General features: G+C 32.1%; 1 protein-coding gene across 1 annotated transcript; it reads left to right on the forward strand.

Moving 5' to 3' along the window:
- Window positions 1-1,167: 1,167 nt before the first annotated feature.
- CycB (Cyclin B) lies at window positions 1,168-13,778 on the forward strand. The gene is made up of 7 exons (XM_088235116.1): window positions 1,168-1,353; window positions 1,455-1,666; window positions 4,388-4,556; window positions 6,435-6,767; window positions 8,285-8,407; window positions 10,218-10,438; window positions 13,277-13,778. Exons 1-7 carry the CDS (start codon window positions 1,324-1,326, stop codon window positions 13,641-13,643), a joined length of 1,455 nt encoding a protein of 484 aa, XP_088091242.1. The 5' UTR covers window positions 1,168-1,323; the 3' UTR covers window positions 13,644-13,778.
- The last annotated feature ends 1,684 nt before the right edge of the window (window positions 13,779-15,462 follow it).

Here is a 15,462-nt window from a genome sequence, read left to right on the forward strand (position 1 = left end):
ATAAATTATTAGAACGCAAATACGTATTTTTCAAAATTAGAAAATAAATAAATTGTTCTACATAAATTATTGACTGATTGTAAAAAGGTTAGTCTTTTTACAAACCCCACTGTAAAAAAGGACGAAAATATTGTTTTAAGTATGATAAAAATCTGGCGCATCGGACAAAAATAATATACTGGGAAACAAAAAAGTTTATTTTTTAACATAAAGGCAATCTGTTTCGGAAATCTTGTTTGCATTAATTTTTATAAATTAATGCAAACAAGATGGAACGTTTTGTATTTGTTCATTAAATTAAGGAAAAACAACTTTATGCACGGAATTAAACATTATAGAGAAGACTAAGTTCAAATACTTATTGAACTTATGAATGTAGGGGTAATGGAAATTGATGTTTTTGTAATATAATACGAGTGTAGTGTCCATTGGCCACTACTGTTGAAATTAGGTAAAATCGATGTTTATATACTACCTGAAATTATTGTTAGCTTCAAGAATCAATGCTATTAGTACCTGATTTTTAAAAATACCCTATAACAAAAATACTTTATGGAAGAAATTATCACGTACAGTATATTTATAACTCCCTTTTAAAAAATCTGTGAAGAGTAAATTTTATTTAAAAAATCAAAAGAACCGTAGAAAATATTTATTAAAAAATAATTTGGTCAATTGACTTTTTTTTTACTAAAAAATAAAGTTTGGTAATATTTTTTTTTTGGCAAGCTTAACCGAAATTATTTGTATCAACCTAAGAGCAATAACCAAATATAGTCGCCCATACGGAGAAAAACCATTCAAAGATTATTGACCACGGACTTAGCTACAGATTACAGCAATACAACGGGCCGTAGGTACTTGGGTTGAGAATTGTGAGCGCAAACCGAAACCATCCATTATGTTAATCTTAAAACCCTAAAACCAATCGAAAAAAATTGAATGTTTATTCTTTCTTTAGAGAATTATTACTCTGAGATACTACAATACCAACATATTTCACAAAATAAGTCCATGGAACCCCTGGAAAAAAACCCACGAAAAATCATAGACATTTTATTGTAAACATTATGGTACATACCGTTTAAATTTTGGCCAATGAGCAACGATAGACGATACAAGACAAACATATGATTGGTGACCGTTATTCCATATGATCGTTTTGAATTTATTTCCGTTGTCGATTGTCGGTTTGCCAGTTTCTTCGACAGCTGCTTCTAATTTATTTTTTTGGTTCTGCAGTTTACTTTCTTAACACAATTAAACTGGCCGGTTGATAACTTCCTAGGTGCCGTGAAAATTTCTATTGAATCATAGTCCGAAATGGAGTATAAAAGCAGAGTAAACATCAATGTGAGTAGACCGCTTTTAATGTATTAAAATACTACTTTTTATTTTTACAATTTATTTTTACATTATTGTCACAATATTAAGTGAAATATTTCTTTTTCAAGGTAACGCACGGTCAAGAAAATGTTTTTCCTATCAAAACAAAAACACAAATCGTCAAAGGAGGCCTCCTTGCTAACCCTACGAGAAGGAATGTGCTAGGTGATATTTGCAGCAACAACAACATAAGAATTCTGCAGCCTTCTCTCGCTGGAAAAACTCAAGAAGGGATCGAGAAAGAAAAGAAAGCCATCAGCTCTAGGCCACTAATACGCAGGTATACACCTCGCCTAAGTTTTGTCCATTCGAGTACAAATTTAGCCAAAACCATTAAAATTATTTACCACCTTATTCATAATGCTACATCTTGGCACCTGAAATACAAGACACAATTTCGCGAAGATGGTGCTGAAATTATTTTTTAAACGCAGTTCTTTTAGCGCTAATAACATGGCATAAATTAATATCTTAAAACTCGATTGTAACTGTGGTTGATATTATTGATGCTATCATTAAAAATGAAGATAGATAAATACCTTATAATTATCCATCTTTATGCCTTATAATTATCTATCTTTATATTTAGGCTCGGTGTCAGTTTAAATTTTTAAAGTACAGTAGGCCCTCGGCTTTTGCGCATAATTGGTTCAAGAAAATGTGTGCGAATGTTGATTGTTCAAAAGTCGAGGAATGTATAAAAAATCCTAAAAAAATATGTTTTAAATATTTATTTATCACAAATACATTTAAAATATTTATTTATCACACATACATTTAAAATATTTATCAATAATAACATTTAAAATATTTATTTACATACATAATTAAGATAATGAGGCGTGTTTAAGTGCTTTTTGGTGGTTGCTTTATAAATTTATCAAGAGTTAGTTGAATACCATTCTTTTTTTTATAAAGAGTTCCATAACATGCACTGTCTTTCTCAATTGTCCTACGTACTTGCATATTCTCCATTATTCACACATTCTTCCATGATAGTAGAAAAATCGATCCACGATGACAAGGATCTTTCCATTTCATCCATCACTATACCGTGTCTTTTGGAAACAATCTTTGAAGATAATATGTTTCCACAATTTCGAACAAACCTGGGACCGACTGAATTTGCTCGTTATAAGCATTACTCGTTATCCCAGAGAAAAGTTTTTTAAATCCAATCGCCATATTGTCACTATTGAAAATTATAATAAATGCTTACAAACATACCACTTTCTAAATTTCAAATTCAGATAAATGAACATTCATACTTTTTCACAATGTTGACAATTATAGGTGGATAATTTATATAGCGCTCAATGTAATAAGGATGGAGAAAACTTTTACACACTTCAACGTATCGCACCATGTTCTATTTTGCAAAAAATTGCCACTTTTTCGCAAATTGAAACACTTCGGCTTGTTAGTAGTCATGTTTACAACTCGAGTGTTAGGTTTTAACTTATCTGACATCACCCACTCGTAATGTTCATTATGCATTGACCATAGGACATAAGGATGTCATCCATAAACTACAAAAGAAGTTGTAAATTGTTATGAGGTGCCGAGCCTGTGCTTACTAAGTTAACAAAGCTTGGTTTTTTTACACGCAATTTCAACCATATGTGTGATACTTTGTTAATATTGTCTGCGAAAACACCAATTAGGTACTTAAACACTTACATAATATCATAAACATAAACCGATCCCAACGCCCAGCGGCATCGATAATAAGTTAGTTCCCCATTTGGATTTTATTACTTAGGTTCTTATTTTGAAAATGATGTTTTTAATCAATGAGGAACTTCAGCCTTACAGGAAATTGGATAGAATAAATATTTTCTTGCGCGCGGTAAAAATTTAAGCATTCCATTGTATAGAAAAGTTTCCTGAAATGTACAAAAAAAAACAATAAAAAACATTTTAATAAAAATGGACTACTTTGAATGTCACTGGTTCATCAACCTATGATATGAGAGCTATGGAAGATTTCCAGTTTGCTTGTCATGGATGGACCAATGGGAAGAACTAAATGAGAATTATCGGAAAAGACCTTAATATTTTATTTTTAATTTTTTTATTAGTTATTTCATTTCATTTATTAGTTATTTCAGAAATACAAAACTTAAAAAAATTGTAGCGCTGATAATACGATACATAAAAATTGAAAAAAAATATTTTTTTTTTGCTTAGTTTACTAAAAAATAAAAAATATAAAAAAAAAACACTTAACTTCCTCATTGAAGAGTTTTTGCTCAACTGTTGACAGTATTTTTGTTTGGTATGTCCGAGAAAAGCTCATTGTAAAAGTGAATTAATGTATGGAGAAAACCACAAACTAAAATGTCAACTAATGTTTCCTCATTATATCCGAGATCTCACTATTTCCGTGATTGTTGTAACCAAGTTCGACCGTAAATAAATAATAAATAAATTGGCAAAACACACAGTTCATCGACCCGTGCCCTAACGCAAGACTAATAATGTTTTTATATATATTTGGTGAGCTACTGTATGGAAGAGAACAATTTTTGCACTAACGATAAAAATCTATAATAAAAATGATTTTTAAAAAAAGTGCAAATTAGTGCATTGTGCGAAAGTTGAGGACCATCTGTACTTATTGAATTTTACTACCGATACTTCTACCATTACATTATCATACCATTTTTCTATAGCTAGTCAGGAATGCCAAATTGATAGAACGCCAAACATATCTATCTCGGCAAACAGTCCTAACTTCTTTTACTTTCTTACATCTTACATGCATGCTTGCAGATTTTAGACATGATTTAAGTTTGTCTGATTGTATCATGTTTTTCTTGGCTAATTCAGTTTTATGTTTTCATCCACATTCGCCATTTTTATGTTTATGCATGATTTTGCCATCTATTCCACTCGAAATTTCTTGGTCTTTTGATTTAATCTTTAACTTGTAATTTACACTGCATATAATTATTGTGCATCTAGAAATCTTTTGAAAGTGTTTCATCAAATATTTCAGCTATAAAAATGTCCAGGCTAAAGTGGATACTAGACTGCCTGTCAAGGCACCTAGTGTTGCAAATATGGCGCCCAATGAGAACAACTTGAAACCGTTACGCCGAGACGAAAGTTCCATAACACTTAATGCCAAAGCCGGAATTATTACTACACGGCTGAGACAAACTAAGGTAATATTTTACATACATATTACTTTTTCTATTGTATGCCTTTAATCCTAAAGATAAAAAAATTACCAAGCCATGTCACCAATTAAATATCAACCAAAATATACGGGGACATTACTGGAAGCTCTATCGTCCCCAATTCCATCTCAATCCAAGAAAAACTTCCTTTCCAGCAGGTTGGTTTCAGACTGGAATAAATTGCGAAGCCTAGTTGTCTATTCCATTTCGGTCAACTAGTTAAAAAAACATTTACGTGCCATTTTGAAAGAAGGAAATTGCAGATAAATAGCAGTACACTAGATATAGGCACACCAGCAAAGGCCGCCTGCCCTTAACAAAGAATAATAATTATAATGTAAACTGTCTAATAATATATAAATGAGTAAAATAATTATATTATACCTGTCTATTTATTATGGGAGCAAAAAATTCACGAACATTTCTTGTATACCCACGAACAGGCCATGCTTTTGTGGGATTCTTTGTTTACTATTCTTACTGTTAATATGTATTTCATTAAATAATCAAAATAAAAATCATTAAATTCTTGGGTTCTACTGAGCTGAGCTGAGCTGAGCTTTTTTCAATATAGCAATCAATTAATGTCAAAACATTGATTATTTAATTTATTTAAAAATTAAAAATCTGCAGGTTGGTTTTAAGGTCATTTTACATGCGAGTATTAGAATGAGCAATTAGTATTTATTTATTTATTAACAGTTTATTACACATTTTTTGAGACATTTTTGAGACCCAACTCCATGGGACTAAAAGGCCTGCGTTGAGTTAGGACGAGTAATTTATTATCATAGACATAAGAGTATATCACCACAAATATTATATAGGATCAGAACCATAATAATAATTTAAAAAAAAATATATATGGCACATCAACAACAACAACAACAACAAACCATCACGCCGTTTCTCCGTAGGGGTAGGCAGAGAGGATAGAACGCCATAACACTCTATCATGGCATACAGACCTCGCTTCCTCTACATTCATACATCTTCTTATGCACGCACGCCAATTATTCCTACTTTTGACATGTCCATCTTCAAGTATTTGATGGACTTGATCGTGCCATATCTTTCTCGATCTTCCTCGTTTTCTGCATCCATCAACATTTGCATCGTAGATCCTTTTAGCCGTTCTTTCGCTGTCCATTCGCTCTACATGTCCAAACCAACGCAGCACCCCTTTCTTGATTCTGTCAACAATGCATGTCTCAGCCTTACACACTTCACGGATCTCGACATTTGTGCACCTATCATACATTGTTTTACCACACATTCGCCTGAGGGATCGCATTTCGACAGCATTCAACCTACTTTCATCATTATTTTTCCAATTCCATACTTCGCTCCCATACATTAGAGTTGGAACTAGAACTCCGTTGTGAACTGCTAGTTTAGCCTCCTGCGATAAACATTTGTTTGCCAAAGTAGATTTTCGTGCACCGTTCACCCTGTTCCCGGCACTCACCCTCCTTTCAATATCTTTATCGGCCTTTCCGTCCCTAGTAAACATACTTCCCAGGTACACAAATTCTTCTACCTGATTCAGAACATCTCCGTTCACGCTGATCTCACATTTAGTTATATTTTCATCCCTTTCAAAAACCATCACTTTCAATTTATCAACATTCATAAGCAAATCGCTTTTCTCGCGTAAACAGCTAACTCGAGCATTTGGAAAATCATCAAGGAGTTTTCCACTTAAATTAGTGTTTGTCCTTGAGAGCTTAATCCGCTTTTCCGAAATTTTGAACACTCGGTGCGATAAAGGAGGAGAGATGTCTCTGAGCATATTTAACAGTATGGTTAACATAGTTGGGGTGTTGTTCTGTGGGTTGAATATCTTGATTATTTATTTTTCAGATATCAAGTAATATTCTAAAGAAAACAGATTCAAAAGAGGATCTTATTCCGAAAGATAAAGAAAGAAAGGTGAAACCAACGTCAACAGGACGAGATGGGTTAATAGAACTAGTCGTCAAGAAAGTGTCCGTAGAGAAAGAAATAAAGTACCAACCAGTTTCCTCCCTTAAAAAGGATTCTTACTCGACTGACTTGTTAGAAGGAGTTGAAGATATTGATGCTGGAGAGGAAAAGAATCCAATACTTATGTCAATATACATAAAGGATATTTATGCTTACCTTCGAGATTTAGAATTGCAGTTTCCTATTCAACCACAACACCTTGATGGACAGGTTTGTAAGATTTGTTTGTAAGTAATCAGGTACTGTACCAAAACAATGCCTTAGTCATGGTGCATAATTGGTTATATGATAATTACACAATTCAACTATTTTCATAACCAAATTATTTGATTATATCCTTAATTTGTCATAACTGATCGATGGATTTAACCGGTTATGAAAACATCCAATTGATAGACTAATAATCAGTTCTGGCTAAAATCTTGTATTGGAAACAAGGATATTTGTTATGATTAATCATATAAAAATCAAACTCAGTTAAATACCATAAAATGTGTGAGGATTTGAAAAAAAGGTCATCAATTTTGAACTTGGTGATTCTTCACGTTTTTTTTACTCTGTTTTTTACAATTTCTTATTTTAGTGATAAAACAAGCAATAATCCAGTTAAATGTACAAAAAGCTGTTATTATTTTTTTTGTTACATTATTTGTACAACAATTCAAATAGAGAATAACAACTTTAAAAATCAACTTTGTTTATGATAGATAACGAATTGATTATTCTTTAATTAAAATTTTATTCAATTTATTAGTAAAATGATTATTACTTACATAGATATTGTAAAATATAATTTTCCAGACAGAAAGTTTTTTTTTTTTTTTTAATTTTCGCTCCACATTTCCGAATTCAATCTATAGGTCAATATACAGGGTATTATTTGTCACATCCGAAACCACCATGATCAGTATGAGCAAGAAGACATATTAGCATATTAAAAAAAAAATATTAATACAATATTCTTCACAAGTTATTTAAGCTTTTGCTTTTTAATTCAATTATTTTTCTTATATCCATATATTTTTTTTCTTTTTCACTATGTAAAGTTTCACTTTTTATTTTGCATGGCAGTTTATTGTTTCTACATGTATACAAAAAGCGTTGTTTTATTTATTAAATGATTACTTACTATGTTTGTATTTACCTGTATATTTTTTGTAAATGCCCCTTGGGCGTATTGTAAAATTAATAAATAAAATTAAATAAAAAATAAATTTAAAAAAAACAAATGGTTTCTTACTTCCGCAGGGGAGAACCGAAGGGGGCGAGGCCGCCTGGTTGGCCGTGTATTAGACTCCCCCCTCTCCCGTTTTCATTTCTCCCCTGCAGAAGTAAAGAACCATTTGTTTTTTTATATATTGAAAAAAAACAATTTTGTTTTAAAAGTTTATTTTAATGTACCAATATGTCTTCTTTCTCATTCTGATCATCGTGGTTTCGGATGTGACAGGGTTTAAAGAACTACCTGTATGTATTTATTTCCACATGTTATCTGCGGAATAGTTTTTCATTCTGCCACTATTCCGATGTGAAATGATTGATGTACAGTAAAATTGGTTAAATGTTATTTAATTATAAATAATGGAATATAATGTTGAGGTTCATATTGATTTATTTGTTCTTTCACAATTTTTGTTTTACCTTAAGGATAATGTCCCGTGCCTAGGGAAACATTTGATGTAATTTTGAGATATGCCTTAAATACATAAAGTTTCTCTAATTATTAGCTATACATGACTCCGAAGATGCGATCAGTACTAATTGATTGGTTGGTGCAAGTCCATTCCCAGTTCAGCCTTCTACTGGAAACCCTTCACTTGACCGTAGCCATAATTGATAGATATTTACAGGTTAGTAATATGTATGTCATTTCAGAATGATTAAATTTTATAATTGTATTAAATTTTAAAATCGGGTGCATAGGGCACTACATAAAAATATTTACATCATTTACTCAAATATATCTGTAACTTGGGTCTAAAAGGGCCAACATTTTGGAGAGGGAAAGTCAATTAATAAATATAAATTTTTTCATTTTATCCCACATGTCCATATGTGGTAGTGTTTTTTTTTATTGATAATAGTTTCAAACAGTTTATTGTAACTCCACAAAATAGCTGTAAAATTACTATCCAGTACTGTTGTGATTTACGACATTGGCCCTTTTAGACCCGAAGCACAGATATTAAGAGAATAAACATGTTTAAAGTTCAATAGAGAAAGGTCCGACTATAGTCTAGTTCTCCTGAGAATGTTCAGGCTTTGACGAAAATTATGTTATTACTGCGTATGACTCCTCCTATGCATTTGAAGTAGACCAATTACTACACAGGATGGTCAGTCGCTTTATGGTATTAGTTGGACTGCAAGCTGCAAGTCTTTTTCATTCTATTTTAAATTTTGATCCTTTATAAAACGGATCATTTAATTTCGCTAGATAAGAAATATTTTGTATTTACGATTTTGCCAAAAGTTGTTGTATGTATTATTATGGTAATAAACATTGTGTATGGGTACTTTAGTAGGTACTAATCAAACCATTTTATAAATTATTAAAAGTAAATCTTTCAATTGATGTTCGCCGGCCCTAGTTTGTCGTCCCGAGAATCCCAAGATCGATTCTGTCCATGTGTTTTTTTTAAATATGTTCTATCACTTGCCACTTGTTAAAAATATTAATTATAGAGGGGGTACGGGGCGTGGCCATGCGCAGCCCCATAGTACATTCTTAGGACAACTAGAGTATGGATCTGTTATGATTACAGGGGAATCTTCATTTTAGTTTTATTTGTTTTGTTGTAGTATTAATTTTACAATTTATTACATCTAGTTATAACATACATTAAAACTTATTTTTATTTTTGTAGTTTTAACTTAGCAATTAAAAAAAATGTAAAAACATTAACACAAATTCAATACAAATATAGCAATACAATACACCCAGTACTACCATATATGCATATATGTGTATGTATGCATGTATATGCATGTTTATGAATGCGTTACAAGTGCCCCGACTCAACTCAGATTTTCTAGTGTGTCAGTCCAAGTTCACATGCCTGAATTGTTTCTGGTTGTGTCACTATAAGCCGAGTCTCTGTGCTTACTAAATGTATGTATAGTGCGTTTGAATGTTTAATGGCCTATGGTAATGTGTTAGTGCCTGTCGGTGAACCGAGTAAACATGCAATTTTTGCTGGTGTAAGTGTGCATACTTAAATGTTTTATATGTAAACTTCATGTTATGCACAAATGAACAAAGGTCATGAAAGATTTAAATGGAGTGTATTTATATAGGAAACTAAACAGATTCAGATGATTGAGCTTTTGAGATAAATTTTTAATTGAATAAAATTCCAAAAATTGTTTAATTATATTATTATTATTGCGGATAGTTTATAAGCTTAATTTTTGTGAAAGGCGCTTTACAATTAGTATCCCAACATGTCTTGCAGATACAGAGTGCATGGAGGGTATTTAAAAAAAAAATGTTTACAAATAAGAGCTGGATTTACAACACCCCTTCAGCTACAGAGCGCATGGGTGGTTGGAATTCCAGATCCTATTTATAAAATTTAATTCCTTTTTTATTCCACACTATTGATGACTCATTTTCAATATTGTTTTCTTTGATAGTTAATTCTTCATTATTTTTTTCAGGTGGTTAAGAATGTTGAAAAAGGTCAAATTCAGTTAGTTGGTATTACTGCGATGTTCATTGCAAGCAAGTATGAGGAGATGTTCCCCCCTGACATTGTTGACTATGTGTATATCACAAGTAACACTTACACCAAAAGAGAAATCCTCAAATGTGAGCGATCCATTCTGATCACATTAGACTTCTGCCTTGGAAGGCCGCTCCCACTGCATTTTGTCAGACGGTTTGTGGTTTTAATTTAAAGTAAAATGAAAAAAAAAACATTTTAAACAGTATTAAAAAAAATGGCACATGTGAATGATAAACTTAAAAGAAATAGTCTTTTTGCTACTTTTTTTTCCCCAAAAACAGTGATTGTGGATGGTGGCATTTTTGCTATTAATCTCTTCATGTATTAGAAACTACAGTCACCCTATAGCACTTGAATGAGTTTTGAAACAATTTATTTAAATTTAAAATAAATTATTTATTAAATATTTGTGTAAAAAGTCTATCCTTAAATCTATTCTAAAACTATTCTTTGTGTAAAAATAAACAAATCATACTAAACTAAAATTGTAAAATTTCCCAGTGGGCAATACATTGTTCATTCAATTATATAATGTACAGGCTGAACCTGGCAATGCTTTGCTATAGCTAGATTTGAGTGCATACTCGTATTAATATATTAAATGGACTCAATCAAAAGTTTGAAGTCAATTATTGTATTTGGTTAAAATTAGATATGTACATAATACATTATTATTTTTCTGTTTCGGATTACATAATTTGTGAGGATATGCGGTCCAGACAGGGAGTTTTGATAAATAGGTGTTTGAACATTGTTTTCCTGTCACTGTTTTGAAGATGCCTTCCCGATGCTCTATGAAAAAGACAACTGCATTTCGGACCTTTTATGTCTAGCTAAAATAGACAAAATCGACATTTCATTGTCCCATTTTTCGCACCTCAAAACTGAACCGATTTTGTTTTTTTTTTTAAAAGAAAGTATCAGAATGAAATTTTCTGTATCGGTGCGTTTTGTGTTTTTAAAAATAGTTATCATGTTTGTATACCTTGCGCTCGAAGACTGTAGATAAAACTGGACGTTTTTATGGGTTTTTGGATGGTTCTAGTTCCCATAATAAACAATTCATTAATAAAGCAAAACTGGAAACTGATCAGGAGAGCTGAATTAAGACATTAATCAATAAACTAAAACAAAGTAGTGTTTTTTTTCAATTTTTAATTGAAAACAACAGAAACTCATTCAGAAAAAGCCGGACTATTGACAGACATCAACAGACCTTCCATTCCACATAGACAGTGTTCGGCATTTTGTGTCTCATTTTAATTTATTTTCACAATTACCTTTACTGTTTTTACCATGTATGATATAACTTTATGTGATAAGTCCTTATGGTTTATTACGGTTACGATATCTCGATGTATATATATTAATACTAGACTCGATGGCTACTTTCAGGTAAAATACTTGAAAAAAGAAATCGAGTAGAGATGATTTCCTTCGTTGTGTAGTGGTTGATGCCATTCACCTACTTTTCTAGAGGCCATAGGTTGAATTCTTGGCTGGGTGGATGTGAAATATTGGTTTTAAAGGCGGTTCTACACTGCAATATTACAATGTTCCTGTACTGGCGCCTGGAGCTCAATCACAATGGCTGCACTTGTCAGTCATAACTGACTCAATAAAAGTTCCTCGCTGCAATTGTTTATCATTTTAGCGATTTCATTAGACATCCACCAAAATTTATTGATCGGGGATAATTAAATTTTTTAATATTGCCACACTTCAACTTCATACATGGCAACACTAATATTAAATGACATCACTTAAAATATTTTATTATATATTTTATTATTATTATATAATAGAGGAGAATACTCGAAAATTGATTTTTTTTATAAAGTTGTAATTGTTTGTGTGCAATTTATCATGTTATACAGGTGTTCTTTAAACCCTGTCACATCCGAAACCACGATGATCAGTATGAGCAAGAAGACATATTGGCACATTAAAATAATTTTTTAGAACAACTAAAATATTAAAAAATAAAATATAGAAAAAAAACAAACGGTTGCTTACTTCTGCAGGGAAGAAACGAGGAGGGGGTAGTCTGAACCACCCGGCCTCACCCCCCATGCTTTTCCCCTGCAGAAGTAAGCAACGATTTGTTTATTTTAAATATTTTCTTTTAAAAATTTTCTTCGTTCTAAATATTTTTTTAAATATGCTAATATGTCTTCTTGCCTATACTGGTCATCGTGGTTTCCGATGTGACAGGGTTTAAAGAACACCCTGTATATATTTTTAAAACTTTATTTGCGACAGAAATAAAATGAAACATTAGTTAAACACAGTACATAATATTATGATGACAATATCGTGTATAACATGATCGTAAATGAATTAATCAAGACAAAACAAACAAGCTTAACATTTTCATAATTAAATAAAATACTTATAAATGAAGTTGTAATAAGGTTCTTTTAGAAAGAAAACCTAGCAATGTGCAAAACAAACAACAAAGGGACAAACTAAAACTCGCACAGATCATACGAAACTCACTCGCGTTGACTTTGACATTTGGCATTTGCCCATATGACCTCGAGAAAGTAATCCACGTCCACTGTGATCGGTCTAGTTAGTTAAGGACTCTTTAACTCAAAGTCTGTGATTGAACTACTGGAGCTTAAGACTGGTCACCTTACCTTCAATGTAACAAAAATAATCTAGATACGCGTAATCAGCACTAGGTGCGGATAGGGAAATGATTCAATTGGAATATTTTCTTTTTTATATTGTTCGCATATAAAAATTATTGAATGATGTAAAACTATCACATTGTCTAAATTGCCATGTAAAGCCAGGTCTGGTATTATGAATGCAATTTCTACGCAATATAGTGCGTATTTACATACCAAGTATGCGTTTAAATTGCGTTGTAATACCAGCCTGGGTCTTCTGGAATGGAATGGGCATTTGCGGTGCCTGTATTATGAGAACTCTACATTTGGGTATATGAAACGGAAATAAAGATTTTGGTATGAATTTTTTCAGGTTGGTTAAGGCTGCAACCGGAACACCGAGAGAACATTACTTGGCCAAGTATCTGGTGGACCTCTCCTTGCTGGAGTACTCCATGTCCCACCACCGGCCCTCGGAGCTGGCCTCGGCCGCCGTGTGCCTGTCTTTGGCGCTCCTGTCCCCACCCTCACGGCCTCGCGCCTGCTGGAGCCCCACGCTGGCCTTCTACTCCGGCTACTCTTACCGCTGCCTCTCCCCGCTCGTCAGGAGGCTGGCCGCGGTTCTGGCCGCCGCCAGCACCAGCCGCTACAAGGCCGTCACGGACAAGTACAGCTCGTCCAAGAATGGGAAGGTCGCCAAGTACCCTGAACTGGCCGGCGCTGTCGAACTGAGCAAATGAAATAACTCTTGCCTCGGATTTATGTAATTCCGTGATATAAACGCATTGGCGTATGCAAAATAGGTTATATGTCTGATAAACGGGGATGGCTGTATTATAAAACACAGTTATATCAAAGTTCTCAGTATCTTTTTCTAAATCAGTTTTTAAAGGTGATGAGTGATTGATTATACATAATTATTTTTAAGTTCTTACTTGAGTGTTTCTTTTATTTTGTTATGTAGTATTTTTTATAGAAGTAGTATTTTAGTAAAATGTACGGTTTAAGGCGTTGCACTCTCCTTATAAAATGAGTGCAAATATTTTGGACGAAATAATTATTACCTCTACTCTGAACATGGTTGTGTCAAATTGATTTTTTATTTTGACAGTTTTGTGCATTGTGAATATATTTTTAATTATGTATTTATTTATGGATAATGGCAAGATGTGTACAAAAAATACGAGTATTGTACGGAAGGTAACATATTAAAAAGGTATTTTATATTATATTATGTTTTAGTGTAAAATTTAGATTTTGTAAATATTTTTGATTTGACGGATGCGAAATCGACAGTGTGAGGAGCTGGGTGAAATTTCGTATGAATTATTTGTAGCATTATTTTTATCTAGCTTGAAATTGTGTTTTTAGACAGCAAAGACATTAAAAAATATTTCCCTGTTTAAACAAATATGTACATATTGACAAAGTTACCTGTAAAATTACCTTATACTTTCTGTGGCTTGGATCTAGGGCCAATGTCAGATGTAATTTTTTTCTAGCCAGCATTTTGTTGAGGGTCGATGCTAATGAAAAAGTACATGTATTTAACTATTTTATATACATATACAGTAAAACCCCTTTTTTATGTTTTTCAAGGGAGCAAGAAAAAAAAGCGTAAAACTGAGGAAAACGCTAAAGTGTGGAAATAAAAAATGTATGGAACAAAATGGGAATTACATAAAAATAAAATTGATTCGCTACACTTTAGTTTACATATACTTCCAGAAAAATTGTAAAAACAGTGAGAAGTAGAAATTGACAATATTTATTTTTTTTACCTATTTTCAATGATTTCACTAAAAATATTTTTATATTTTTTCAAACAATATTATGTAATCTGTTTTTTATTTGATCTAAAAACACCGCGTTAAAATTATTTTTTGCGTAAATAAAATAAAAAACAAAAATAGAATTTTGAATTTGCATAAAATATTTTTTCCCTTAAATGTTGGGAAATTTTATTTATACAGTATCACTTTTTTCTATGGCATCACTAAAAACAACTGTCATATAGATGGCGGCAAAATTTTTTCCACTTTTATGACAACTTTTTAAACCATCTTTTAATAACTTCAAATATTTCTATTGATATGTTTTAAACATTGCAATTTAACAATATTAAAACTTGATTGTTTCTAAACGTTTGTCAACTGCGTATCATGATGTGTACAAGTCAATAAGACGTTTTTGTTCAAATGAAAACTTAGACTAACCTTAAAGGTAGACACTTTAAAAAATGGTCATTTACACTGCACTTGCTTTGAATTTAGGTTAGGACAATAATTTATCCTGTATTAGTTGTTTACCTTTTATATTCTTCATTCCCATGGCACGCACGGTGGCGCCCGGGCCGCGGCATGATTATTACGACATATTTTGGCTTTTTTGACACATCAAATGAATTCCGAAAATTTTTAAGCGTAAAACCGGGGTGATAAAAAATTTAAAAAACATTAATTGGAAGGAATATTTGTATGAGAATGTATGAAGAAAAATGGGTCCTGAACATTTCGGTGTAAAAAGCGGGAAAACGTAAAATCGAGGAATGTAAAAATG

Source organism: Micrasema longulum, unplaced genomic scaffold, assembly GCF_059751315.1.
Source record: "Micrasema longulum isolate JH-2025_06_02 unplaced genomic scaffold, ASM5975131v1 h1tg000092l, whole genome shotgun sequence".
In the NCBI taxonomy this organism is placed as follows: Eukaryota; Metazoa; Arthropoda; class Insecta; order Trichoptera; family Brachycentridae; genus Micrasema; species Micrasema longulum.

Excerpts from the sequence above, each read along its gene's own strand:
- CycB (XM_088235116.1), top strand. The coding sequence starts at position 1,324 with ATGGAGTATAAAAGCAGAGTAAACATCAAT. Across the intron at positions 1,354-1,454 it reads AAAGCAGAGTAAACATCAAT|GTAACGCACGGTCAAGAAAA; the intron begins GTGAGTAGACCG and ends TTCTTTTTCAAG. Across the intron at positions 1,667-4,387 it reads TCTAGGCCACTAATACGCAG|CTATAAAAATGTCCAGGCTA; the intron begins GTATACACCTCG and ends CAAATATTTCAG.